The sequence below is a fragment of the Chaetomium tenue genome (assembly GCF_020726465.1).
Source record: "Chaetomium tenue strain MPI-SDFR-AT-0079 chromosome Unknown F5144scaffold_4, whole genome shotgun sequence".
NCBI classification, from domain to species: domain Eukaryota; kingdom Fungi; phylum Ascomycota; class Sordariomycetes; order Sordariales; family Chaetomiaceae; genus Chaetomium; species Chaetomium tenue.
This window is the reverse complement of record NW_027117332.1, coordinates 3,061,823-3,088,211: the sequence shown is the minus strand read 5'-3', so window position 1 is coordinate 3,088,211 and position 26,389 is coordinate 3,061,823. Positions and strand designations below refer to the sequence as shown.

Here is a 26,389-nt window from a genome sequence, read left to right as displayed (position 1 = left end):
TGCGCAAGGTCCAAGCTAGAGGTAGCTACCGCCGTTAGAATGTCCGACCTCAGCCAGATGTTGTTTGGACAGAGATTGCGGTGATTTCTGAAGGGTTGTGATTGGCCGACGGATGATGAGGCAACTTTTCACCGCCGGCTCGGTACAGAACGGGCGGCACACTCGGCGCCGTCATTGACGCCATTCGCCGGGTAAGGTACCTTAGTTGCAGAGTTGCTTCGTCCGGATCATGAGTTGGTTTCAACGCACCGCCTGTCTCTGTGTCATGTATCCCCGTGGACCCTGTTCTGTCTAGGTACCTACATATCCATCCGTACCTATCCGATTGTAAAACCCAAAATGCAATACTCTCCGCCCGATAGAGGCCCCTTCCAGCAAACACCGAGAGCGGGCAGTGGCGGGACCCTCAAGCAAACTGCAAGAGAATTGAGCAACGAGTACGATGCCGGGGCCGCCTCACTTCTCATGATTCCAATTAGCGTTTGAGCTTGGGCTGACTGGGGTGTATGGAGGAGTGGAGGAGGGGCACGATGGACTGAGCGAGCGGTGATCATCCTCGTCACTTGGGAATCTGGGAGATCGTGTATGGTACTCAGGATCAAGATGACAATGAGGGACCGGCTGATTTGGCAATGGGAAGAACATGGCAGTGTCGTGTGCAGCGTTTTGGTCACCAAGGTCAGATTAGATGTCTGGTTGCGAACATAGGGAACAAACATGAAAGATCAAGAACTTCAAAATGTGGCCATTCACCACCAATGGCTAAGGAATGATGGACACCAAGGACGGAAACAAGCCCCCAGGCCTTCTAATCCTTCAACTGTTCGGCCTGTTCTTCCGACTTTCCTTCATGGGGAGCGTGGTTCTGCGTCGCCCGGGGTGCCTCGCTAATAGTGTTATTCGCCGGGCCGTCTGCGCCCTCCGCCCCCGCCTTTGCATCCTCCTCTACCTTCTTCATCCTCGCTCTGAGTTCTTGCCTCCCGCTTTCTAGAGCCTCCTCCCAGCCTTTCTCAAACCCGGGGTAGATGAACGGGGCAGCCTCCTCGCCCCCGAATGTCCAAGGGGCGACAACGACCATAGGGGCGCAGCAGGTAAATTCTTTGTCGTAGCTTAGGCCATCAAGGCCGCTGACGACAAGCATGGGATCACTGACGAGCTGCACGTTCGGGAATTCCTCGCTATCTGGTCGGCTACTGGGGAGCTCGATCGGAGAGCTTAACTTCATCCAGTCCTCGTCAAAGTGAAAGCCAAAGATGTTGCCGCAGCCAATCGGGCTGAATCTGAGGGTGTAGCTACCGGGTTTGGTCCCATGAACATAGTACTGTGCAACCAAGGCTGCTTTGGCGACTTCCCTGATGGCCCAGTGCGGAGGGCCGCCGGCAGAATCATAAACGTCGCCATAATGCATTTCCAAGTCTCCATCATGAGCATCGTCAGGAAGTTTGTTCCCTCCATCCTGGATGATCAGCCGGAGATGTTTCTTGTAATGGGGGACCAAGTCTCCCGCCTTGACTGAGTCTGGCTGTCCGAGCCCCTTGCGAACGAGGTGTTCTGCCATGCGGCTCCACGAGTAGAATTGGAGTTGATAGAGGTTGTTATCGAAACCCTTGGGGTCGTGAAGCAGGACTAAACAAGGCGTCAGTACATTAGGCCGGTCACAGATAGAAAGGTGCCAGGTGCCTCACCATTTAGATCCCGGCGAAATGCGCGAAAGTGCTCCCAGACGGGAGAGCTGAGTGGGACGAGCGACTGTTCCTGGATACCGCCCGCAAAGGAAAACAGGTTGTCGTCAAGGTAATGCCAGATCCAAGCCCGGACCATGGCATCGCGATGCTCGGTGAAATCAGACTCCCACAACTGTTTTGCGACGGGAGACCAGCTGCTTAACCGCTCCTTCGTCTCGGGAGCCAACTCATTCCATGGCGCCAGGCCTAGCTGCCGTAGAGCTCTAGCTTGACCCTTCACCTTGGTGACCAACGACCCCCAGCGACCCCTATCTATCAGTCCATCCACGGTAGGGCCGTTTACGTATTCATTTAGTGCCTGGAGATGGTACGCCCAAGAATCGCCCATTCGACAACACACCTTGGTGCAGTCTCTTTTACTGGCTGGCTGCCGGCCCAAGCGGCTGGACTCCATATCGCTCGGAACCGTTGCTTGATCCGGCTCCTCTGGTGTAGATGGGCTATCGGGCGGCGATTCGCTCGGCTTTGCACGCTTGCTTTGGGGCATTTTCGCAAGGTAGACTGGGTGCGTGATAGCTGAAACTTGTTGGAAAACAGGGCTTGGTATTATTCATTCCTAAGAGAAGGAAGAAAAAACCACTGGATATCGTTCTGCTGTGGAGGGCGAAGAGGACTCGGGGAGAGGGGGGAGAAGACGTCAGAAGACCTCGCTCCCTTGACACGGGGATGGGGTTTCGGAAGCCCTCAGGGGCAGCCGGCACAAAGAGGCTGGCTCCTTTCCTCCTTTACCCAGGGGTGGCCCGGGCATCGCCGTTTCCGGCGTTCTGAAAGCGATGACCATTCCCGACAGCCCCTCCGTTTTGAGATACGAGTGGCGCATGCAAGTAACCTCCAGGCTGCGACGGAACATCCGGACCGGACCCGGCTGCTTGCCGTCGACCTGCCGGTCAACACCCGCGACTTAACCATATGTACCTATGTATATGTGCATGCATTTCCGCCCGAAGACCGGGTTTCCCTTGACGACGGACGGGTTCAGGCTTGTTTTCTGAGAGGTGTGCACCTAGAATGCTCTGTACTACATAGACACCGTGCAAATATGAGCTGGCCCGCGCCTGGCTGCAACGCCCGCACCCGCTACTGACGCGCCGTTGTGGTGGAGCTACTCATCAAATCCCATCCAGGATTTCATCACATGAGGCAGGCCACCTGCAGCCGTCGGATGGGCGCTGGGCAAGCTCCTGTGACTCCTGCACGTAAACGAGAAACGACAACAGCACCCCTTTCCAAGTCTTGCTACTGCATGTCCGTGCCTTTCTCTGCCCTTGACACTCTCCTCCTACTCTGAAGCGACTTCAAGCGGACACGCGCCATCTCCAATTTCAATTCTTTTCCCAAACGACTGTCAATCCCTACATCCTGACTATCGCCACAAAGACAATCCTGAACAGCACGAACCACAACCACAGAAAACCATGACTCGCTACCGCCTGTGCATCGGTGTAGACTTTGGGGTCTCGTAAGTTCATCCCATTTTACAACCATCCGTGCAACCGCCACTGGGCCGTTCAGATCATGTCTCTCCCTGGGCTGATCATCAGCGGCACTGCTAATTTATCCCTTGACAGGACAAGCGGGATCTCGTACTGCTTGGTGGGACCTGGCCTGAGCCCCGATGCGCCGCCGACTTCAGTACATCTCCATGCCCGTGGCGTGGAGATGCAGCCCACCACCTTGGGTATCAATATCGAGAGTGTCCCTGAGAGCTGGGGCACCGGCATCGTCAAAGGGATGTCGACCTTGAGGCTGTTCAAGCTTGCGCTTATTCACTGCGAAGACCTCACCTCGCAGGAGGCCCCGGAGCTCCCAGGTTCCTCGGATTTAGTCCAACAGTCCTTGGATGAACTCAGAATCGCGCAGTGGACAGGGGCCCGTGCTGTCACAAAATATCTGGACTGTTTGTGGGCAGACGCGAGTTACCGTATCCGAACGCAACTCGCCGGGCGTAACATCCCCTTCCCAAGCGACGAAGATGTCTTCTTCATGTTCACTACCCCAGCTGTGTGGAGCGAAGAGACGGTCAGCCGGATGAGGAAGTCCATCGAGGAGTCGACAATCCTTCACCCGGGCGCCAGCCTTGGACACATCGACGAGCCTGAAGCGGCGGCACTAGCTGTCATCCCCGGTGCAGTCACGAAACGCTCACTGAAGGTTTGTGTACCCCCGACCTTTCTTTCATGCTCTACCGGTCGAGGCCTCTCTTGTTGGCAGGGGCCAGGCTGACGAGTCTCTTGCAACAGGAAGGGCAGACCGTTGTCATTGCTGACCTTGGCGGTGGTACTGTGGTAAGCCTGTCTCCCGCGAATAGCCTCTGATGCTTTTCTCTTCTCTTCTCTTCTTTTTCTTCTCCCTTTTTGGTGTCTCACCAAGAGATAGGATTTCATTTCTTACACCATAAACACTCTCACGCCGCTCACCGTCCGAGAGTGCGTCCCGGGCGAAGGCCGACTCCTCGGTGACATGTTCATGCGACGCGCCCTGTTATCCTTGGCGATCCTGAAGATCGAATCCGTCCTTGGGGTCAAGGTGCAGGCGGATGACTTGGGCTTTGTCGAAGCCGAGGTTGGGAACGTGTGGGAGGAGACGCTGTCGGAACCTGCCGCAACTCTTTCCAACATCACCTACGCCCTCAAATTTAAACTCCAGGACGGGACTGACCTTCGGGTCGCTCTTGAAGGGTTAGTCCACGCATCCAACCTTGAAACACTCTGGTGGCGTTTGACTGACCATCATAATCGTATCCTAGCTCCGAGATTGTCAAGGTGTATCAGGAAATCACCAACGGCATCATCCAACTCGCCAAGAAGCAGATGGTCGCGGTCAAGAGCACGACCCGCGCTGACCCCGCTGTATGTCCCACCCCCAGGATCCTCGTTCATCTCCATTTCACGGGTGCTAACTCCTCGCTTCGGGGCACAGGTGGTTCTTGTTGTCGGCGGTTTTGGACTCAACGAGTTCCTCAAAGCCGAGATGCAGAGCGATCCCATGCTCGGCCCATACGTCGAGTTTACGGGCGAAAGGGGGTAAGTCAAGAGTTTCCGGCGGTCAGCTACTCTATCCACGGGCGGTACAGAGGAGGAGATGGAGAGGCTGCAGAATGTGAAACTCACATCGCCGTGAGCAGACAACTCGCGGTGAAAAACGGCGCCGCAATTGCCTGCGCCACGACCTTTGGCGGCAACGCCAACATCCCAACACCCGCAATCCCACACCCGCTGGGAATCCCCCACGCCCCTATAGCCGCGATGCGTGTTGTAAGCCACCTCTGGCCTCAGAGCTACGGCTACTGGGATGGTGTGAGGCATCGGGATGAGATCACCTGGTTCATCAGGAAGGTGTGTTCCCCATTTTCCATTTCCGTGACCCCCTGGGTGACTCCAGCCCCCGGGTGACTCTTTCGGCCGATTCGTCAGTCGCCATGCACCCTCGCTTTCTGTACCCGGTCGCTGGCCACGACATGCCCTTGCTTTACACAGAACTCTCCCGTGTCCCGCACCCTAGTCACCCTGGTGCCCAACGCCTTCGAAAAGTCAGATGTCCCTTCGCTCCCCATCTTCCGCGCCCGCGTCCCGACGCAACCGTTGTCGACTATAGCAAACGTCAAGCAGCGTGGGAAGGTCAATCAGCATTGCCGAGTCCGGTGCCTACAGCCTGCAATTTTGACTCTCAACCCATTCCCGAGGATGCAGTTGCAGGTGGAAAAGATTGGGAAGGTCACCGACTTCCAGGTGCTGATCAACGGTGCGCCGGACGTGGACGACTATTTTGAGGTGCGGACGTGGTAGGCACATACTGGACATTCCTCCGTTGGTTGTGATGTGAAAATACGTCCATGATTGTGATTCAGATTGGTAGCAAATAATTGCATGAATGGTCCGTGTCTCGCAGTTTCCCAGGAGGTGCCATGAGATGTGCGAAAGTGGGGCACCAAGCAGAAAGTCCCTTTCCATCCCACTTTCAGATGGGCTTTCCGATGCATGGACGGAGGCGCCGGTGCCTTATTGGTACCTACGACGGACCATCTTGTGGCCATTTTCTGTTTGATGCCCACTTCCATTCCTTCCCAATAAAATATATACCAGGCCTTACAACCACCCACATCGTAGGCCGTCTTTCCACCCCTCAAGAATCGTGCATTCCTCCGCTGCCATCACAGGCCAGCAACCATGTCGCCAAGCGCACAGCCAACCGAGAACGGCGACACCCTGGCGGATGTTGGCATTGTGCCCAACCCGAACCCGACGATTACCGAGCCATGGACAGTGGAAAAAGTGCTCGAGACCATTCCTACGGGCAAGCCTGTCGAGGGAACAAGCTCGCCGGTCGAGTACTTCCACCTCCTCGAGCGCCTCAAGACCACCAAGCGGGAGGGATGGCGGAGATTCGGGATTGACCGGTAGGTGCCTCAGCCGTGCTCCCGCCTGCTTTGCCTCGCTCTTTGCTAACAAGCACCGCCGCGTGCAAGGGGCGAGTCCATTTCTGACCACATGTACCGGATGTCAATGATGAGCATGCTGGCGCCCCCGGCCCTTGCCGCCAAGCTCGACTTAGCCAAGTGCATGAAGATGTGCCTGATCCACGACATGGCCGAGTCGATCGTCGGCGACATCACGCCCGTCGACAACGTCGCGAAGCCCGAGAAGAGCCGGCGCGAGGCGACGACCATGGATTACATCACGCAGGGGCTGCTCGGCAAGGTGGACGGCGGGAACGTCGGGTCCGAGATTCGGGCCATCTGGCAGGAATACGAGGACTCCAAGACGCTTGACAGCCTCTACGTCCACGACATCGACAAGATGGAGCTCCTCCTGCAGATGATCGAGTACGAGAAGCGCGGAAAGGGGAGGCTGGATCTGGGCGAGTTTACCTATGTCAAGACAAAGATCGTGTTGGAGGAGGTTATGGCCTGGGCGGAGGAGATCATGAAAGAGCGCGACGACTTCTGGGCGGGGCAGGCTCGTGTTGATGGCGGAAGCGGGGTCGGTGGTGGTCTTGCACCCGCGCACAAGGCGAAGCAGGATGCATACTACAGCAAAGAGTAGGGGTGCCGCATTTCCGGTCAATTCTGGCATGGCTTAAGCTCGCGAGGAGGAAGCGCATCCATAGAGGGATGTTCACCTAGAATTTGGCATTTGCATTGCATTTGAGACTACACGGGGTACCGCGAGGTTTTAGACGGTTTTCAGGCGAAAGAGATGTTTGCAATACTTTATAGAGGGGCGTGAGGGATCGAGCTTCGGGATGCATCTGGCGTGGATGGTGGAGTTTGGACTGGTTCAACCGAGGGTCCCGTCACTGGTATCACATGGGAAATAGGTAATAAAGCTCGAGACCTAGTTGGCCTCCATAACATCCATCCCGTTGCTACCTTCACTACGGAAACCACGTGGAAATAATTGACAGCGGGAGGCTCGGTCACGGCACGGTCCACCAAGAAGCCCAGACCGTTTGCCAAAAGCAGACCCCTTGTGACAGATCCGACCACAAGACTTGGCGGAACTCCACACAGCATCCACTTCGCGAGCAGAGCCACTGACTGCGACTTGCTCGTTTCGTGTCTTGTTGTCTGCATGAACTGGGGGAGAAGATTGCAATTGATTCGCGTGCTCAAAAGTTGAGAATATTGAACTTTTGTGTACGAAGCCGTCAGGCCCGGAATCCCTGGAACCTAATCACCCACCCGACAAAAAGCGTAGGCACGCTCCACCGGACTCCGATTTTGCAGGAGAACCTGCGAATTCTACGGAGACAGAAAACAAGCTGCTCGGTCGAGTGCTTACCGGGCGCCGCCGTCAACGGGACGAGGCGGGCGGCTGGGGATTTGAAAGTTAAAGCTGCACCGCACCGGTTGAAGCCGACGCTGGCCCCGCTCTGGTTGGTTGCCCCGAGCAGCTCTGTTGCTCTTCCTCGACACCTTGTCCAACACCCCGCCCGCCGCGATCACGCGCTTCTCCCGAATCGAACCGGATCCCAGCTGCGAAATCACGACAGGAGAAACGAACCTACAAGAGCAGCGGCGCCTGACAAGCGAGCGACATTCCAAGTTTCCCATAGCGGCAGCTACAGGAGCACGGGAGCTCCGTCCGTTCAGGTCTGCCACGCAGTCCAGCTCTGACGTGCGTGCAGCCCTGCTGGCTACACTTGGGTTGCACGCATTGGCCATTGGAATTGAATCAGGCGTGCAATAGGGACATACATCATATCAGGCTCAGTTCCGCCGCCATGTCGTTCCCGCCGCAATTCCATCCCCCTGGGGCATTCCACCTCGACACATCGACGACCCCCGGCCAGCCGCTACACGCGAATGTCTTCCGCCCGCCTCCATCCCCGACAGCATCGAGCTACAATCTCGCGAAATCGACCGGAAGTCTGCTCTCCGACATCTCCATGTCGACTGCCCCATATACCGGGACAGCAAAGCGGAAACGAGCGAGGACAAGGGAGTCGACGCCGCTAGATTGGCACATGAACATGGAGGGCGCCTTCGACGGCCGGGAGGAAGAAAAAGGCCGGGAGTCCAGGTACACGATGGCAGGAGAAATTAGCACTACCCCGGCGGGGCCAGGGATCGGCGCAGTGGATGGCGCATTAGACAACAGCGTCTACTCAGACGTCGACTACAGGACAGCATTGGGCCCGAAAGCAATACCCGAAGCCGAGTCCCCATCAACGCAAATACCACTCGATCGCACACCGAACGCGCCGAGCTCGGCAGCCTGGAGCCTATTCAGCTTGCAAACGATAGGCGACATGGTTGGCAAGGTCTGGGAGTTCTGCACAAAGGGCGCTTTCAGGGGATTCCAAGCAGGCGGCGGCCAAGGATACACCGTAAATGGGGCAACGGTAACTGAGACGACAGGGCACCCGTGGGGTCTAGAATCGGACACACCCATACGACCCCCCGAAGACACTCCCATGACACAAGCCACGCCGTCGTACTTCCCCCAGCCAGTGCAAACGCCCTCCTCGCCCGTGTATGATGAACTCAGCACATCCGAGTGCACGCCTCAGCCCGCAGCAAAACGGCGGCAGGTCAGCGCGAACAATGACGAGCTCAGGAATTGGGTCGTGGTCGACGAGCCAAACAACCAACCCCCGAAGCGATTTGCCGCCGAAGTCAAGGCGGCTGCAGCCAGAACCAGTGGTTTGGCACGACCCCGGCTAAGCTACGGCTTTCAGACGTCCGCTAGCACCCAACGCCGCACCGCCGCCCCCTCGCAGAGATTTACAGGCGGTACGCCGACTCTGTCGCGGATAGCGACCCGCCCTTCGCTCCGCGTCTCTCACGCCGGCTCGCCCAACCCAGCGCCCCGCGAACCAGCGAGCTTCGCCTCGCCGCGGTCCTCCCCCCTCAACGGCCCAACCCCAAGCCGCATCCCCGTCGCCATCCCAACTCAGTCTCCCGCTCAGCAGAGCCCCAACCACAACCCCTTCGCCGTCCCCAGCGCACCGTTCCCTGTCTCGACGCCCAGAACCACCGCCTCGCGCCCCGCCAGCCGACCCGCCAGCCGACCCGCCAGCCGCCACACCACGCGCCAAAGCCTCGGCAGCAACGGCAATAACATCTTCACCGCCACCGCTACGAGCCATAACCTCCGCCCATCTTCTCCCTCCAAGCTCAGCAGCCCAGCCCACCGCCGCAACCGCTCCTCCATCTCCACATCCACGTACACCTCTCCGCACCCCGCAGCGACGGCCCCCAAACCAACAAGCCGCCGCCAGAGCCTCCTACCCAGACAACAGCAGCAGCAACAACAGCAACCAAAACTGCACCACCACCACCAGTCCCAGTCTCAGCAACAGCAGCACCAGCAGACGACGACGACCAGCCCGCGACTGGACGCCGAGGCGCGGCACCTGGCGCAGCGGAAACTGGCGGCGGAGCGTGACGCCGACGCCAAGGTGGACGCGTTCAATGCGCGGCTGTTGAGCATGATTCGGCAGGGGCGGGAGGCGCTGGGGACGAGGGTGGAGGTGGAGATGGATGAGGGGGATGGGGATGAGGAGATGGAATCGGGGATGGGGATGGGGATGGGTGAGGGGGGAGTGGGGTTTGGGGGGGTGGGTTTTGGTGGTGGTGGTAGTGGTATGGGGGGTGGGTGGGAGGATGATGATTGAGTGAGTGAGTGTGGGGCAATGGTTTGTCTCTGGTGTTGGGTTTTGGGGGGTGGATTGGTGGGATGAGAATGGGATTGGGGTGGTGTTTTTATCAAGGGGTGGTTTGCTGGGTTGGGGATTGTTCTGGAGTAGATATTTTGTGGTATATTGGGCTTGGGGATCGACGGTGTCGTTTTGACCGTCCCGGGTTTTGTTGGCGTTTGGTCGGTCCATCTTCGTACTGGACTTTGGGGCATATGGAATGCATCATGGAGGAGGGAGTTCTGGGAACGGGTCACGGGGCTCTTCATATACAGTACACATCTCGTACGGGTGAGATGGGCCTTTGTAATGGCTCGTGGTTTGATCATAGGTACTCTAAGGGTAAAAAGAATGCTAACTATACCGTAACATGTTATGTCGTGACCCCTTCATCATTTACCGTTTCATCGTTTGCTTGTATGTACATGCACCCTCTGTCCTGCAGTTCCAGGTGTCCGGGTATCCTAGTAATTTGCTTGGAGAATTTCTGTTTCGTTTCAGTACCTGATGCCCAATATTCATGTCAACCGGTCGTCGGCTTTCACGTACCTGACTCATCGTGACTTAGACCGCCAGTCGTTAAGTTAAGGATGAGTTTGAGCGGGTCGGAGCCAGCGTGGGGGGCAGCGCGGGGGGCAGCGCTGCCACTCTGCGGCGTCTTAAGTTACAGGGGTCGGTCCCACCAGGCCTCCGTCCCATCCACCACCCTCCAAACTCATCAGAATCCTATGCATGGTATCGCTCCCCGTGCCTAAAGTCATCCAAACCATCGACACCAATCCTCGTCCGTCCCGACAAACCAACAATGTCGCCAAACCGGAACCTCAACCCCAGCTCCGCGATTCGCTTGTCGCGCTCATCGCTCTCAAGCCTGCTCAACCCCTCCATACTCCCCCAACATCCAAGAGTCACAAACATAGTACATGGCTCCGGCAATGGTGCTGGGATCGACAGGCATGTGCGGCCACCTGACAAAAAAGGTGCCGACAACGACGAGCCACATGAGGCTGAGGATGCCGACGGCCATCCAAGTGCAAACACGCGATGTCATCCATGTCTGCGTAACCCGGAACGGCACGTTGCTGAGCACGATCGGCATGAACTCTGACAGGATAGCCGTGAAGGCGACCAGGATGAGAAAGCCATGCCGCTGCCGGACGGCGTCCGCGATTCCAGAAAAGGCGTTCAACGGTGGGGACACGGTGATGGTCCGCTGAGGGGGTTGGGGGGATTGTGAGAGCATCTGATACGGACTGAGCACCGCCAGGCCTGGATGGGCTGGGTCAGTCTTTGGGGATCCTGGTTCGAGATGGGGGTCAGGACGGACTTACTGGTGAAGAAGCAGCTCCAGAAGAAGCTGACGCCCACGCCAGCCAGCGTGAACAGGGCCCGCACTCCGAAGTTCTGCGTGCCCATGAACCTCTCAAACCCCGTATCGCCGCCCGTGTTGTTGTAGTACAAGATCAGCACCATGATGCCGGTTATAGTCACCAGACACACCGCTCTCGCTGTGTATGACAGCATCAGAAACGGGAGATGATGCTCGGTTTTGCGATGAGTCTCGATGACTTCACTCTCTTGCGGCGACTTTAAGCTGAGGCTTGACTCCGAGTCGACCTTCCACAGGGACGCATCCACATCGTGAACCATGACGCCGTAGTCAGGGACGCCGTAACGGTTAAAGAAGAGCCCCAGCTCGAATTTCTTGCCCTCTAGCGCGGCTACAAGTTGTCGATGGTCAATTTTCTCCCCCCGACCGGTCGAAAGCGATGAGAAAACTGCTCTTAGCTCAGGGTTTGTCGACAAGGAGGCGACAGCCGCGATAGACCACGGATTAGCCGCCACGCCCGTCCGCCAGCGGCGAAGAACGAACAAGATAAGCAGCAACAACACGACCATAAACCCCAACACTCCAATTGCCGCTCTCGCCGGGCCAAGAAACACCCCCAACGTCATCGCACAGCCCCTAAAATCCAACCTCGAGCAACTCCCATGCAGCTTCAGCGCCACGGCCTCCGCCGACAGCGGCACGAGCAGCACCGCCGCCAGCAACAGCAACGTCGTAAGAAACACCAGGACCTGCCCACCCGCCAACGACCGGACGCTCGACACGACGCCGTGTGTCCCGCCCGTCCGCAGACACAGCGAGGCCCGGGCGGATGCTCCCCCGTGGCGCGTCAGCGCGTGCCACGGCTGCAGCTGCTTCGCTGCCAGGTCGATCGTGCGCAGGGGGATCGTCAGCAGCACGGCGAGGAGGGTTGGTAGGAAGAAGCCGATGAAATACTCGCCCTCGGAGATGTGGTAGACTTTGATGCTTGTTTGTGGGTCGGGGGGTTGGGTTGCGGGGATTGGGTACTCGGTGATGGTTGCGGTTGGGGCGCCGGCTGCGTTTGTGAGGACTCGCGTCCGGGTGGTGACTAAAATGTGCGTCGTCACCGTTGCTGTCGGCTTCCCGTTCAGGCCGGTCAGTGTGAGGACTACTGGTGTGGATACCGCCGGCGGTGTGCGGGTGACGGTGGCCGTGGGCGTCCCGTGCGAGTTGGTGAGTGTCACCACGTCTGCTGTCGTGTATGATGGTTCGAGGCCAATGATGGCTCCGTGTAACGTGCTCGTCACGGTGTACTCGCTGACCGATCCATCCAGTGTCCGAACCTCTGATGTGGTCTGTCTGGTGATGGTCGTCACAACACCCGAAAGTGTCGTCTGCTTCGTAACTGTGGCTACTATTTCGGTCGGGATCGTAGATGTGACCGTGACAGGGCCATCGTGACCGTGCTGCTCGGGCAGTGGGTTGAACAGGATTGGCCGACTCGTGCTAGAGGACTCGGTCGAGAGGGTTATGGTCTCGGTGTGGTACCCGGGCTGGCCGAACTGGGGCTTGTCGCCGATTCGAACCCTGGTGGTGGTCTGCGTGCCAGTGGGCTTTGTCTCCGAGCTCGAGTCGTCGCCAGGCCCTGTTGTTAGGGTTGCGGCCGGCGTGGGAGTGGCAGGTGTGGAGATGGGTGAAGGAGTCGAGACGTTCTGGAACTCGCGTCTCACGTTCGGCATTCTCGTCGTTATCGAGGGCCCCAGGGACGGCGCGATGCTGTCTAAGCCCGTTGTGCTCGTTTCCGATCCCGATCCCGGAACCACGTCTCGATCAACCTCTGCGGGGAGCAGTCGACACGCCGTCTCCAGGGCCGCAATGAGCCCCAGCATAATGATTATCATCGTGACTAGGAACGGCCATCGGAGCGGCAACGGCTTGTAGTCTGGGAGACCGGTCCGACGCGGCGGATTCGACCCGCATGATGTTCCCCCCGCCACCCGTTCGTAGAGCCCTAGGCTTGACTGTTTCTCGGATCCGGTCCAGCTTTCGGTTTGCTTCAGGGGATACCCCTCTACACTAGCCACTGGACTCGGGGCCCGATCTTGCTGCTGGAGTGAAGAATACATGGTGTGACTGGACGGGAAAGCGTGGTTTCCCTAAACATCTAATCATGAAAAAGGCTCCATTTCTTGAGTATTGAAGATGGTCGTCAACATGAGCGTTGTGCAGACCAAAGGATAGAGTGTAGTGTGTTCTCCCGAGGACGACTTCATGCCTGCTCTAGAGATGGCTTTTGTCTTTCACGGCGAGTTCAATTGTCTTTATCGCTGACAGCTCTCGGCTCTCACAGGGCTGCCGATCTTTGGTAAGGAGGCGATGCCCCTTCACAAGCCCATTGGCCTGCGCTGTTGCCAAATTCGGAGCCCCAACCTCACTGATCAGCATCTTGTCTGGCACAGCCCACTGATGGATCCAGTCGGGCGGGAGAATCAAGCTTTCCTTCTGCCAACCTGAGGTGCCATTCGTAAGGCGGCCCAATTGGCGGTCTACTTAACCGTCGATCGCGAGATGGATAACCCAGCCCAGGACCAATTATGAGTACCACATCCCAGACACATGGGTACAGGAATGGTGCGAGACCCGTTCTATTTTTATACGGGCCAAGGACGGCCTTGAGCCATGCCAGGTGGCCACCATAATTTGGAGATGTCTGTTTGTTAGGGGATTGAGAGCCAGACGAATGGCTATGGACATGGCTTGAAGCCTGTGTCCGTTTGGGGTCGTGCTCAGTCAATACAGTATTGCCAAACATAGTGGTGGGTAACGTCTAGATGTCTTGCTCGTTCTTCCCAATAGGTAAGGAACCTTGTTGGAGACCTGGCACATAGGGAATAGAGGAAACGCGCAAGAAGTGTATCGAACAGCTGCAACGATGAAAGGGGTCGAATATAACAATCTCCAATCTCCCCGACAAGATGAACTTACTCCCACCTAGTTACTATCCATAACATACCTAGAACCGTCACCAGATCCCCACTAACCCAACCCTCACCTCACGGATACCCCCCCATCAACAAATTCCCCTCCACCGCGTTCGCAAACCCCTCCCCATCCGCGCCCCCCAACAACGTCGAATGCGCCCACGGCTTCACCTGCACCTCGCGCCTCACCGTCGCCGCAAAGCAACCCCCCCACCCGCCGCGCGGAAACGCCGCGTTCACATCATCCCGCGTCGCGCCGTGCACCAGATACGGCCGCGCGCCCAGGTTGTCGTACACGGTCGCCAGCTGCACCAGCTGGCCCAGGAGGGTGATGCTGCCGCGCGTGCCGAGGTCTTGGTGCCGGATGATGGCTTCGCAGACGGCTTCGGCTTGGGCGGGGGGGGAGGTCGGGGCGGTGGTGGTTGGGGGGGTGGAGAGAAGGGTGAGGGCGGTGATGGCGCCGTGGAAGTCGAAGGACATGTGCGTGGTGGTGAGGAAGGCGGAGGCGGTGCCGATGTCGTGGAGGAGGCTGGTGAGGGCCAGGGTGGAGGGGGAGAGCTGTGTCGCGTGGGAGGGGAATTGTTGGCGGAGGATCGCGGTGGCTGGTGGGTGGGTGGTGAGGGGTGGTTAGTTATGTGTGTTCGACATTGCTTTGCTTTCTATGTAGGTACATGTAGGTTGGATGAATGGGGGTTGGGGCAAAAGGGGGAGACTTACCCCAGTAGAAAACGCGCATAGAGTGGTTGAAGGTCTGGGCCGGGAGGTGCTCTTTTGCGTATTGCTGGGCTTTGGCTACTATGGGATCGTTGGACGGAAAATGGATGTCTTTGACGAGGATGGGGCCAGGTTCATGGAGATATGGTTTGCCTTGGAAGATGGCTTCAGGGTCCAAGGGGACGGCAGTCCAGCCGTGCTCAGCGATGGGGTCATTAGTGGCGGAGGTCATTATGGTCACGTTCGTGTATTCGATGAGTTAGAAGTTGAGACTGGCTTCTCGCGGTTGTCAAGATGATGAAACTTGAATGATTCTTTTCTCAAGATGCTGACTTCCAATTCAGCTTTTTATACCTAGGTTTTGAATCGACTTCGAGTCATGGATCGTCCAAGCTATTTCTAAGCATATCCGTGTCTGATAGGTTTGTATGGACAATCAATGACATATTCGTTTCGTCATGGTGGTGCTTACTAACACCACTGCACAACACTAGGATGTTGTAGGGGAATTCATCACTTCTACCACACTATATGACGCGTCACTTCCAGGCTATTACTAAGCGCAGAAGATCTTGACTAACTATTATCGAGGTTTCCGAGGAATTGCTAAAGCCGTGTGAGCAAGTGGCGATGGTAAAACACCGAATAGGTACGGTACATGTACTCGGGTGAGTCGAGTCAGGAAACTTTTGGTCAAAGCAGCGCAAGGAATTAGATTGAAAACGAACCCACCGATTGAACGTTGAGCTTTTTGTTAAACGAGTGCCGTGTAAACGATATAACTTGGGCAAGCTACATCATCTCGAGATTGTGAGAGATCACGGTTGAATTCCCGAGCCGGCTGTCGGTACGGGAGTAACTCGGCATCCCGCCGGTTACATGTAGTGTGGCCGGCTCGGGGCCCGGCTCGGGCGGGCATTAAACAAACCCATTGGCAAACCAGGTTGGCTCGCTAGTGTGAGTTAGCTCACTCAGTTGTTCTGTGCATCTTCAGTGGTAAACAACGCAAGAGCTTTCTTGCTGACGTCTCTAGGGCAATTGAAGAATCCCATGATCAGAACAGACACGGGAGAGAAAACGAGGTTCGTCTTCATAGTATATCAACAAGTGATGCGTATTGCCACTCTCGAGTCACAGGCCAGACCGGACCTTCAGAGTTGAGGCATTTTCAAACCTTGTGCCTCTTCATACCTCGAAGATGGCCCCTGAAGGATTCGTAAAGTTACGGCGGCCAAAATGTGGAGATGGCCTCCTAACTCCTGACTCTGAACCGGAAAGACCTCGGCTTCGTTGGACCCCTAAGTCACTCGCGAGGATCGCATCCCAACCTAGTCATTGCACAAACTCCGGAAATTTTGGTTAAGTGAAGTTTCAATCTGCAAAATATCACAGTTGACAATCCGTAGAAGTTCTTGAACTGGTTGTCGTGCGGGTTCAACTCTCAGGTTACATCTCATTTCGTAATATGAAACAAGACGGCGTCTGAAACCAAGGTGGTTGGTTGGTTGTGGGTTACTTTAGGTGTTCAACTCAGTGCTAATTCCCACACCGAAGTCGGTTTCGGTTCCCAAATTGGCTTGCGAACCCTTGCCAATGGCAAGCTTAATTCATCCACAGGGACTTTCGTGTTGCTCCCGCGCTAGTTGCAACGTTTCCACCAGCTCTGCGCAGGATTTTGCGCAAGGCTTCACACACAAATCGTGGACAGCGTACTAAGGGATTCTTCTATTCTAGCCTCGATTACCGCCAACAAAGACACGAATCTCACACATTACCTAATAGGTTGTAGCTTTAGTAATCTTCGGGCAACACCGCATCCAACAGCCTGTCAGCTATTGGGAACACAAAACGTCCAGGACAGACTATTGTCTCCTTAACCTTGCATGTCAAATAAGCTTCCCGCCCCCACTCGGCCCGGCGCGGCGAACTGTATACCGGGACAAGCCAGTCGGTGCCCCCGTATCACACAGTACATGCATTGTCCCACCCCAAAGTTGTCAATATTCTCACATCGTACGAGGCACAGTCTTTCACATGTGATTCGAGATCTTTGAAGGAGCCCTGGGGACTGAGTAGTAAGCAGCCCACCCAAAGGAATGGCCGCGGCCACCTACCCCTGAATGTGGGTTAATCTCCACCACAACTGATCCACCCATGAACCACACGAACCATCACTATGCGCTACTGCGTGCAGTGGTGGGTTTTCTATCAACCGTCGCGGGTTACCCAGTAACCCAAATCGGGAGGTGCAAGGTGCCGGAGGAGCTCCCGGCATCCTCATCGTAAGGTGGCCACCGGAATATGGAGTTCATTTGGCCGGATAGCCGTATGAGGCCTCTGAGAAGAGTCTAGGAGAGCCACCGCTGCCTCTAGCTTCCCGTTTACGTGTCTCTTTGGAGTTAGACAGCAAACTCTACCGCAGTAGTCGAGACTGCTCCGAACTCGGGTGAGCAGCCAACAACCGCAAATTGAAGGGCCGACGGCGAACTCCGAGGCAAAGGGATGGGCCGAGAATGCAACGCTATCAGGTCTCCGGGAGCCTTGCGGAGGGAACAGACATGAGACGGAAGAGGGTGTGATGTAAGGGGCGTAGTATAAGTAAGGGAGGCTGCCGCAGAGCCGATGTCTTTTCTTCCCAGCTCCTTCACACCCCAGAGTCCTTCGTCGGCTATCTTTCAGCCAACATGCACAACCGCCTCCTGCTGTCGGCCCTCGTGGGCGCGGCCAGCGTGTCTGCCCGGGACATCCCCTCCAACGTCAAGAACTTCTACGACTCGCTCAAGGCCAAGGGCACCTGCTCCAACAAGCTGGCCACGGGCTTCTACAGCAAGGACAATGGCCCGAACAGTAAGTTTGCACCATCTCTCTCCGCCCACATCCCCAGTCCAAAGACCTAACAACCCACCCCGCCAGCCTTCTCGTATTGCGGCGACCACAAGGCCGATTACAACGTGATCTACATCAAGGGCACGGGCAGCGCCTTCGCCGACATGGACGTGGACTGCGACGGGGAGCAGAACGGGCGCGGCGACGACGGGCGGTGCGAGAGCAGCGGCGACACCCAGGCCATCACCTCCTTCGAGTGGATCATCAAGGACTACAAGAAGGGCATCAAGGACCTCAACGCCAACGTGCACCCCTACGTCGTCTTCGGCAACGAGGGCTCCAAGAGCGGCTGGAAGACGTTCGACCCCCAAGCCCACGGCATCCGCCCGCTCTCCGTCATGGCCGTCGTCTGCAACAACAAGCTGGTACGCAACCCCCCCTCCCCCCCTTTTACCCCCCACACCCCACCCCCACAACCCCCTAACCATGTAAACGCAGATCTACGGCATATGGGGCGACGAAAACGGCGACGACGGCCCAAAACCCATGGTCGGCGAAGCCTCCATCGCCATGGCCACCGCGTGCTTCGGCACCTCGATGACGGGCAACAACGGGCACGACGAGAACAACGTGCTGTACATTGCCTTTCCCGGAGCCGACGCGGTGCCGGGGGCCGACGGCGCCAACTGGGGCGCAGACAGCTGGCAGGCGTTTGAGTCGTCGATTGAGGGGCTGGGGAATAAGCTGATTCAGCGGATTGGTGGTGGGGGTGGGGGTGATGGTGGTGGTGACGGTGGTGATGGTGGTGGTGGTACGGACCCGGAGTGTGACTGGCCGGGTCATTGTGAGGGGGCGTCCTGCTCGAGCAATGATGAGTGCTCGGACCCGTGGGCGTGCGTTTCGGGCAAGTGCGCGCTGGACCCGGAGGCGGGTGGTGGTGGTGGTGGTGAGCCGGACTATGCGTGCGAGTGGGCCGGGCATTGTGAGGGCGTCGCCTGCAAGAGCCACGACGACTGCTCTGACCCCCTGCACTGCGATGCGACTGAGAAGCTCTGCACCATGGACGGGTGCAGCTGGGCGGGCCACTGCCTGGGCGCGAAGTGCGCTAGCCACGGGGACTGCGCGGACCCGTACGAGTGCAACGCGAGTGCCGGGTACTGCTGGTATGCCTCTGAGTAGGGGAGGACATGGAGGAAGCCGGCTGGCGGGGTTGTTGACGAGGTACTTTGCAAGTAATGGTGGCGGAGAAAGGGCATTTGATGAATATGTAGTGCGATATGTAATCAGATAAAGCCCATTGACATCTTCCAGGCCCCCTATCAGCAACCCAACACAATGTTGTGAGCCCTCCCCCACCGGGTACCCAAGGACTGAGATAGCAATGGGGCCGAGTCTCCGAGACTGTTTTCGAAGCGGAATCCCAATGTAAAAGACATGCCTGAACTCCGTTGCAAATCTGGCACACAGATGACACCCGCCGCCCCTCATTCCTCTTCTCCTAAAATCATGTGCATAGAGCACTCAAATACAGCCATCCTCCGCCGGCGCTAGCGTACCCTGCCCTTAACTCATAGGTCGAGCCCCCTAACCAGGTCTCAACTCGCCCGGAGCCCATTCACCATCCTTCTATCTCCACCTCTTTCGCCTGTCATCCCGCCCCTAAGCACAGAAGCAGTTGCCCTCGCAGCTCTTCATGAAGTCGTTGTGGAACCCGGTCACGTCGCAGTACGCCCGCGCGTTGTCCGATATGCACAGGTCGGTCATCATGGCCGACTTGCACTGGGGTGTGCCATAGTTGGCAGCCGTGTTGGCCTGGGAGCTGCTCTTGCCCGCCGAGTTGTTGGCAGACTCGACCGGTGCGGCGAGGGTGGGAGTGAGGAGGAGGGCGGCGGTGGCTGTAAGGAGAGCGAGGACCTAAAGTAAGGGGCCAAGGTGTTAGTTACGTTTGTTATGTCATGAAGTATTTATGGCGTATGACGTGCCTTCATCTTGACGGTTTGGGTGGGTTGTTCAGGGATGAATGGCGATCAGCGCAGGTGAGCGACGGTCGATCCTTGGCGGAGGGAATGAGGCTCAGCAGGCTGGTGCGGGAATGCGAGACGGGTTTCTGGTCTGGCCAACGACAGGTGTTGCGATGTCAATTGACGGGTCCTTATAGTAACGCGTCGGCTTCCGGGTAGCAGCGGCCAAGACGTTTAAGATGGCGGTCTGGGGTTCGCCAAGTAGACTTGTTCCTTTTCCGAAATTCGTTGGTCTTTTCTGTCTCAAGGATCCAGTCGAGGGGGGGCGAGGCAGAGTTAACGAGCGTGTGGGGGGGGGTAGCAACCCAAGTCGGCGGAAGGGTGAACCGGAAATCGGCAGCTATGGAACCACTCTCGAGTGTTCGCGCAAAGTACGGTGCTCAACCGGGAAAAGAGGGCGTCGTCAAGGTGGGATTTATGGCGGCGAGACCAAGTGAAGTAATGTGTTCTGTCGGCGGAGTGAGCCCAGGTCCCGGGACGTGGCTAGTCCGGCCGCTGCAATGGAATGCAACGATAAATATGAGTCCGCACTGGTCCGGTGGGAATGGATGCGAACGGTGGGTAACCTGGGCACCGGGAATTGAGGGATGTGGGAGGGGCCGAGGAACTGGGGTATTACAGAAGGGAACCCTGGCTCAAAGGGGCCGATCTGCATTGATTTCCGCAAGGAACAAGCGCAAGTGGAAGGCACGGAAGGTCCGGAAAGTGACTGTGTCGTTCTCACAACCAAGTTCCAGTCAGTGCACCTGCCTGTTCTTGGTTGTGGATGTGTAAAAGTCGAGATGGAAAGAACGCCTGTCTGGCAAGACAACCCCAGGCCCCCCCAAGAGTCTAGAGCGCTCAATTTGGGGCAATCAAAATGTCAATCTTGTCTCACTCTCCCCCCCTCCCTCTCCCAAACTACCCCAAATTCTGGTTTTGGAAGCCCGCGGCCGATGCCCGTCTCCCTGACCCCCTCCCCGCCACAAATCCAGTCCATGGTCTGACTCTGGTGGGTGGCTGCTGGGAAAGCATGGAAAGAAAGCACCCAGCCGTCTTGTTCCGTTCCCAATTCATCAATAATAATTCCATCTCCGGTTCCTTGGCTAACAGCATGACCCCAAATGAATGTTGAATGGCACTAATGGCTATAAGGCCAGGATTTGAGCCGGTTTGGCCAATGGAACCCTGTATTCGGTAGCGTCGTGAATCGGGCCAGCGTCCGTGTCAGGGAGGGATCGCCATGTGGGTAATGCAAAAATGGCCTGTGCAAGAAAGGCAAGAATTTTGAGAACGGGGCAGCCCAGTCTTTCCGGTTAGTTTGCTCCCAACTGCTCCCGGCATCTGGGTAGCACCCACCGAATGAAACGCCGTCCCGGAGTCTGGAGAGGAAGGCAGGTCCGAGTCTTGTCCTGCCAGGCCACCCAATCGCTGTTTCAGATAGAAAGTGCCTCCCCATTTATCCAAATTTCCACCCACAGACGAGCCCTCCCCCGGGACGTGCATTTGAGCACAGCACGCCGGCACCTCTGCCGGGGAATCGTTTGCCTGGCGCAGCCTGGATTCTGTTTTGCCCGCCATCGTGGACCAAAAACGGGCGCACGGCCTGGTCCGCTTTGGGTCCCAGGCTCAACGTCCCAAGGGCCCAAGGAAAGCCCGGAGATCGTAGGTTCGAGATTATCCTCGAAGTGGATCGACAGAAAGCCACTGCGCATCTTCGAGGCTATTGTTTCTATTAATATCGCAAGGCAAACCGCCCGCGGGAATTCCCGTGGGATATCGTGTGGTGTTACCAGCGTAGTGTTCCAGAGCCAAGGCCAAGACATTTTTGTATCGACTCGATCGGAGCTGAATGCATGCAGGTGTGAGACAGCATCCGCATCACCACCAGCACGTCGGTCCTGGTTGGGCGCACACGATCCGAGACAATAATCATGGGAGAGGGCAAGCAATGCCCATTGTTTGTTGGGCTCACTTGACCTGCTGTCATCCATATATTGGCTTACCAAAAGAGACCAAGAACACCGGTGTGGTAATATGTTAAAGAGCCGTTGCCTGAGTTTACCTAAGTCAAAAACCATCCGAAACCATTCGGATACAATCTCGAATCATTTGACAGCCAAGAATGGGTCACATCATCGGAGAAGAAGGCATGATTCACGGCCCTTCAACCGTATTGAAGCTCATCCTCATAAGACTGTGGAAAAGCACGGTACCGAAGCACGAGACAAAACTGGCTAGCTCAACCCTTCAGCACCGTTTTTACCTTCACACCCCTCCGTTCGCCTCTCCTTCTTCCTCGGCCTTTCTCCCAGGTTGACTCAAGACCATCGACGTTCCCTCGTGGCAGCATCTGTCAGTAATCGTATCAAGATAGTTTGCATATTAAATCAAAGAATTTATCGGCCAACTAAAGCTCGCACGCTGAATACTTTTTAACCCTTCGTTGCTGTCCCAAATGGCCAAGATCCATACGACTTAACCCCTTTAGAGCCCGGAAATACATATCCAGACCGGAAATACCTCCTCCCTCGGATAGCACGGAACCTCCCCATCCCTAGCCCGGGGAGAGATAATACCTAGGTAGGGAAGGACGATGGCGCCAGGTCACTTGAGGCATTCCGAGCCGAAGATGCAGGAACTTATACACTCAAAGAGTGCGGCTGTGCGGATGGGTCTCTCCAGGTCGGTTGCACATAGAGTTTGGAACAAACTACCTCACATCATGATCACACAAGCTAGGTACCTAAGCTTTTGGCCCCATGGTTGACAACACGGGCACTGAGGAACACAAGGAAGAAGAACAGCAAGATACATGTAAGTATGGAGAAAAAGCGGGAGAAAAGCGAGAGCTTAAGTTCCGAGCCATCTAAATAGACGTCTTAGCCCCCTTGGCAAGGAGCAACGTGACGATGGCGATGTACTCGCGTTTGTTCTCCTGTGAGGCCAATAGCAACGCCGTGGCGCCCTGCTTGTCTGTAGCGTCGATATCACCCGGACTACTTCCTAGGAGCATTTTGATGGCTGCAAGATGACCATTCTGGGCGGCCTGGTGGATGGGGCGACGCTTCGCCGATCGTGTAGGCAGCTGCTTAGCGCCCTTCTGTAGCAGGCGTCGTACAATGTCGGTACGCCCCTGTTGAGAAGCAATCCACAAGGCCGTGGCACCGTCCTTTTCAGCCGCTTCAATGTTGGCGCCTTGATCCAGCAGGAAGTTGAGGAAGGGCAAGCGGCCCTCCTGTGCGGCAATCAGCAGGGCGGTCCATCCGTCCTCCTCCTTCGCGTCGATATCACATCCCTCCTTCAAGAGCAGCTCGGCGACCTCGATGTGACCCCCGTAGGCTGCCGCATGCAAGGCGGTCTTGGACGATCGCCCCACCGCAAAGTTGACGTCGGCGCCCTTATTAAGCAGTAGCTGGACAAGTTCGAGCTTGCCCGAAGCACAGGCGAGCCAGAAGGGTGACGGCGTGTCTGTGTCGAAGCTGAATTGTTCGGGCGCGGGGTTGGCGCCGGCCCCAATGAGGATTTTTACCGTCTCGAGGTTGCCGTTTTGTGCTGCCTGGTGTATCGGCTGCCTCGAGCCCTCGTGGGAGGCCACGTCAAGGCGCACTTTCTGGTCCACGAGCAGCTGGACAATCTCATGGTGGCCTTGCTGCGCGGCGGCCCACAAAGGGGTAACGCCTGCGTCGTCGATGGGATCCGGCTGGGCGCCCTTGCCAAGTAGCAACTCAACGACGCGGAGATGGCCGCCCTGGGCCGCCTGGTGGATTGGACGACGGCCTTGGGAGGTGGTTTCGGCCTCGAGATCTGCCATTGGCCTCCTTGCCAGAATCAACTCGACAATCTTGTCATGCCCCCCTTGCGCCGCGCTCCAGAGCGGCGTCAGGCCGCCAATGTCGACAGGGTCATGGTTAGAACCCTTGTCGAGGAGCAGCTTGACAATTTGGAAATGGCCGTTCTGGGCCGCTTGGTGGATTGGCGCCCGGTCATTTTCCTTCTCCGCCCTGTCGACATCAACCCCTTTGGAGAGGAGGAGCTTGACAATATTGATGTACCCTCCCTGGGCCGCGATGAAGAGCGGGGTTACGCCGTCGTCGGCAGCCAGGTGCGCGTAACTAGGATCATGACGAATATACATCTCTACCGTCTGGAAACAGCCAGCCTGGACCGCCTGGTGAATAGGCTGTCTTGACTTGGACGTTCTCGGACCGGGCCGTGAGCGCGGGGGTGGCTCGGTCCCCATGATGTTGACTTGCTCGTTGCTAGGGGCATTGGCTCTGTTCGCTTTGTTGTGCCGGTCGGCCGAGTCAGGATTCACGCCGCCCGGAGGATAGGCCATCGGATCCCCCGAGGCCATCTGAGGCGGCCATGAATTTTGGAAGGAGGCCCAATTCGAAGGCGAGGGCTGGAAGCCACCATATGGTGAGCTCCATTGATTCTGAATGCTCGTCAATACATGTACGTACATACGTACCACCTATGTAGGTACTTGGATCCATTGGCTCATGGTGAATCAGGCTTGTACCTACAGGTACATTCGGCAGTGGTAGTTCTGTTGAAAGCCACTGGGTATCGTCTATCCCAGGCGGTAAATTGCTCTCGAAATTGGCAGACACAACTGGATCGCGAGCGCTCTCGTGAGGCGCCTCGTGGGGGGGGTCCATGGCCAGACAAGCCTCTGGGCCTTGATCAACGGCCTTCCCCTTATCCTTGCTCCACATCACGGCAGCATATTTGAGAAATTCAGGATCCAGGCCAAGAAAACTCTGTCCCGCCGCGGGATGCATGGTTGGCAAGGCAGCCGTTGATCCTTGGTTTTGGGTAGCCGCCGTTGTGTCGTCAGAAGCACCATAGGCCTGGCCGCTATCAACTCGGGTTGTGGTGCCCACCGATGAATCTGCAAAGGGCTGTGTCCTTCTCGGCATGCGTTGAGTCTCTATGTGTTTGAGGCGTCAGCTGCGTCCGGTGCTAAGCTCTAGGTATGCGACCACGTACCCGGGTCTGGGCTGGCTGCACGTTTCTCCCCTCTAGGCTCTCTATCCCTGACTTTGTTCTTGCGAAAACCCCACCCCCTGAGTTGGTCTGTGAGCTGCTGATGGCTGCGTAGCCGTCAAGATTAGTCTTTTCCAACCTCGGGGCTAGGAGCGGGGGTGACTTGCCTAGGACAGAAACCGTCGCTCTGCTCGAGGTTCCTCCGAATTTCCTTGACGGTAAGGCCCTGGTCTTTGTAGAACGTCCGGATTCTGTCCTTGTACTTTGCCCATACACCGTCCGAGATCCTTGGTGCTCGCTCTCCACACGTCCGCTGTGCTGGCATCGGCATACCGATGTTAGTCAGATCATCCATGGTTGCACCCAAGGCTGCGGACCTCAGTCAGCACAGCCGTCCACGCTGGCTGGACCTGTCTGGTCTTTTGAAGACTTTGGCGCCCAGGCAGCCAACGTCTTTTGCGGACCGGACCCAAAACCCCTAGTCCCCCATGTTGCTAGGACGCAACACTCTTCCGCTAAACGTCACTCGCACCAATCAACCACAGCCAGGGCCACAGCCAGGACCGTGGCTTTTCTGGCACACTCTTATTCGCTCAGCTTTCAAAGACGAAGCCACCTGCAGGACTTGTCACCGCCAAGAGGCATCAAGGCAACCTGGAAGCTGTTGTGTTACACGCCGTCCTCCCTCACACAGCCTTGCAGACCCGGTGCCAAATGGGCAAAAGAACATGCCAGGCACATGTACTGACATGTTGATACCAAAACCACCCAGAGTTCTTTTGATGCAATAATATTCGGGAAAATTCACCCCGAAGTCCATAAGGGGAAGTGAAATACGATCTCGTATTGCTACTCTCTTGCTTGTTCGAGAGTGGAGCGTTCGTGAACGGGACTCGCAGGTAGCCTAGGACCTACCGAAGGTCGCGGCGGTGTATGGTGTATCAATGTTTTGGCCGGGGGGCGCCCATGTCCTGCCTTGCTCTGAACAAGGACGCCTCGTGAGGGGTTTCTCGCCTCCATTGGGTACAAGAGCTCAGGCAAACAGTTGCCTTAGTTTTGAGAGGCAGTGCGCTGCTACCTGACAACACCCGAGCGGCTCCTTTGAGCATTTCATTCGCTGTTGTTGCGAGACGAGGCTTTGACCGGACAATGTCCAAGCCGATGACCTTCATTGACCCACCGATGAGTATGGCTGGCCAAGGAAATTGGCCCCAAGTGGTGAAGTGTGTGCCGAACTTCCGTCTGCTGTTCAGGTTTAGGCACCGAGGGGCTGGGTTGAACTTATTTCTCGGTAGTGTCCTGCAATGTTTTTCACCGTCCCCTCTCTCGGGCACAAACTCTGATCGAAAACCGACATATCAACTCCGTCTCTTGCACCAACTTGACAAGCGAGCCCGTCGCCTATAAGAACTGTCAGACTACACCGCGACCTTCCACGATGGCGGAAATGCGTCTCAAGATCAACGGCTCGGATATGCCTCCCAGCCTTTTAGAAGCCATCGAGAAGCAGATGATAGAGCAGGTGCTTGAGGCGAGCAAACACGACGCCCATCCTAATCTCACAAATAGCAGCTCCTCTGCCGAAAGCTCGACCGGGAAGCAAAACCCCAACAATGGCAAGAGGAAGGCACCAGAAGAGGAGATTGACGCCGAACGGGACATCAAAAAGGCCTTTGGCAAGCA

The 26,389-nt window shown here is 56.8% G+C and overlaps 8 protein-coding genes across 8 annotated transcripts; 4 read left to right on the top strand and 4 right to left on the bottom strand.

The window, feature by feature from the left end:
- Nucleotides 1–808: 808 nt before the first annotated feature.
- On the bottom strand, nucleotides 809–2,073 carry F5144DRAFT_489514 (uncharacterized protein; the record flags this gene model as incomplete). The annotated part of the gene is made up of 2 exons (XM_066785732.1): nucleotides 809–1,626; nucleotides 1,686–2,073. 2 exons carry the CDS (start codon nucleotides 2,071–2,073, stop codon nucleotides 809–811), a joined length of 1,206 nt encoding a protein of 401 aa, XP_066643430.1.
- A 1,187-nt stretch (nucleotides 2,074–3,260) lies between these two features.
- On the top strand, nucleotides 3,261–5,137 carry F5144DRAFT_533690 (uncharacterized protein; the record flags this gene model as incomplete). The annotated part of the gene is made up of 7 exons (XM_066786994.1): nucleotides 3,261–3,440; nucleotides 3,606–3,896; nucleotides 3,986–4,030; nucleotides 4,122–4,423; nucleotides 4,492–4,594; nucleotides 4,665–4,768; nucleotides 4,870–5,137. The coding sequence occupies 7 exons, from the start codon at nucleotides 3,261–3,263 to the stop codon at nucleotides 5,135–5,137; spliced, it is 1,293 nt and encodes a 430-aa protein (XP_066643429.1).
- A 479-nt stretch (nucleotides 5,138–5,616) lies between these two features.
- On the top strand, nucleotides 5,617–7,103 carry F5144DRAFT_573548 (HD domain-containing protein). The gene is made up of 2 exons (XM_066788973.1): nucleotides 5,617–6,141; nucleotides 6,211–7,103. The coding sequence occupies exons 1-2, from the start codon at nucleotides 5,912–5,914 to the stop codon at nucleotides 6,785–6,787; spliced, it is 807 nt and encodes a 268-aa protein (XP_066643428.1). The 5' UTR covers nucleotides 5,617–5,911; the 3' UTR covers nucleotides 6,788–7,103.
- A 521-nt stretch (nucleotides 7,104–7,624) lies between these two features.
- On the top strand, nucleotides 7,625–10,179 carry F5144DRAFT_650037 (uncharacterized protein; the record flags this gene model as incomplete). Its single annotated transcript, XM_066792988.1, has 2 exons — nucleotides 7,625–9,780; nucleotides 10,160–10,179. The coding sequence occupies exons 1-2, from the start codon at nucleotides 7,968–7,970 to the stop codon at nucleotides 10,177–10,179; spliced, it is 1,833 nt and encodes a 610-aa protein (XP_066643427.1). The 5' UTR covers nucleotides 7,625–7,967.
- A 94-nt stretch (nucleotides 10,180–10,273) lies between these two features.
- F5144DRAFT_630174 (uncharacterized protein) lies at nucleotides 10,274–13,094 on the bottom strand (the record flags this gene model as incomplete). Its single annotated transcript, XM_066792410.1, has 3 exons — nucleotides 10,274–10,371; nucleotides 10,434–11,153; nucleotides 11,216–13,094. 2 exons carry the CDS (start codon nucleotides 13,092–13,094, stop codon nucleotides 10,750–10,752), a joined length of 2,283 nt encoding a protein of 760 aa, XP_066643426.1. The 3' UTR covers nucleotides 10,274–10,371; nucleotides 10,434–10,749.
- A 1,031-nt stretch (nucleotides 13,095–14,125) lies between these two features.
- F5144DRAFT_247132 (uncharacterized protein) lies at nucleotides 14,126–15,287 on the bottom strand. Its single transcript, XM_066783410.1, has 2 exons — nucleotides 14,892–15,287; nucleotides 14,126–14,776 (listed from the first exon to the last, which is right to left on the bottom strand). The coding sequence occupies exons 1-2, from the start codon at nucleotides 15,118–15,120 to the stop codon at nucleotides 14,247–14,249; spliced, it is 759 nt and encodes a 252-aa protein (XP_066643425.1). The 5' UTR covers nucleotides 15,121–15,287; the 3' UTR covers nucleotides 14,126–14,246.
- Nucleotides 15,288–17,572: 2,285 nt separating this feature from the next.
- Nucleotides 17,573–18,893, top strand: F5144DRAFT_490172 (fungal chitosanase of glycosyl hydrolase group 75-domain-containing protein; the record flags this gene model as incomplete). The annotated part of the gene is made up of 3 exons (XM_066785779.1): nucleotides 17,573–17,735; nucleotides 17,802–18,139; nucleotides 18,213–18,893. 3 exons carry the CDS (start codon nucleotides 17,573–17,575, stop codon nucleotides 18,891–18,893), a joined length of 1,182 nt encoding a protein of 393 aa, XP_066643424.1.
- Nucleotides 18,894–18,962: 69 nt separating this feature from the next.
- On the bottom strand, nucleotides 18,963–21,487 carry F5144DRAFT_621112 (uncharacterized protein). The gene is made up of 2 exons (XM_066792042.1): nucleotides 21,074–21,487; nucleotides 18,963–19,628 (listed from the first exon to the last, which is right to left on the bottom strand). Exons 1-2 carry the CDS (start codon nucleotides 21,293–21,295, stop codon nucleotides 19,374–19,376), a joined length of 477 nt encoding a protein of 158 aa, XP_066643423.1. The 5' UTR covers nucleotides 21,296–21,487; the 3' UTR covers nucleotides 18,963–19,373.
- Between the last annotated feature and the right edge of the window lie 4,902 nt (nucleotides 21,488–26,389).

Coding starts and splice junctions, on each gene's coding strand:
- F5144DRAFT_247132 (XM_066783410.1), bottom strand. CDS start 15,120: ATGACCTCCGCCACTAATGACCCCATCGCTGAGCACGGCTGGACTGCC. Junction 14,777..14,891: donor TATGCGCGTTTTCTACTGGG/GTAAGTCTCCCC, acceptor CCCACCCACCAG/CCACCGCGATCCTCCGCCAA.
- F5144DRAFT_573548 (XM_066788973.1), top strand. CDS start 5,912: ATGTCGCCAAGCGCACAGCCAACCGAGAACGGCGACACCCTGGCGGAT. Junction 6,142..6,210: donor CGGAGATTCGGGATTGACCG/GTAGGTGCCTCA, acceptor GCCGCGTGCAAG/GGGCGAGTCCATTTCTGACC.
- F5144DRAFT_621112 (XM_066792042.1), bottom strand. CDS start 21,295: ATGGCGGGCAAAACAGAATCCAGGCTGCGCCAGGCAAACGATTCCCCG. Junction 19,629..21,073: donor CCGGGACGGCGTTTCATTCG/GTGGGTGCTACC, acceptor CCCTTACTTTAG/GTCCTCGCTCTCCTTACAGC.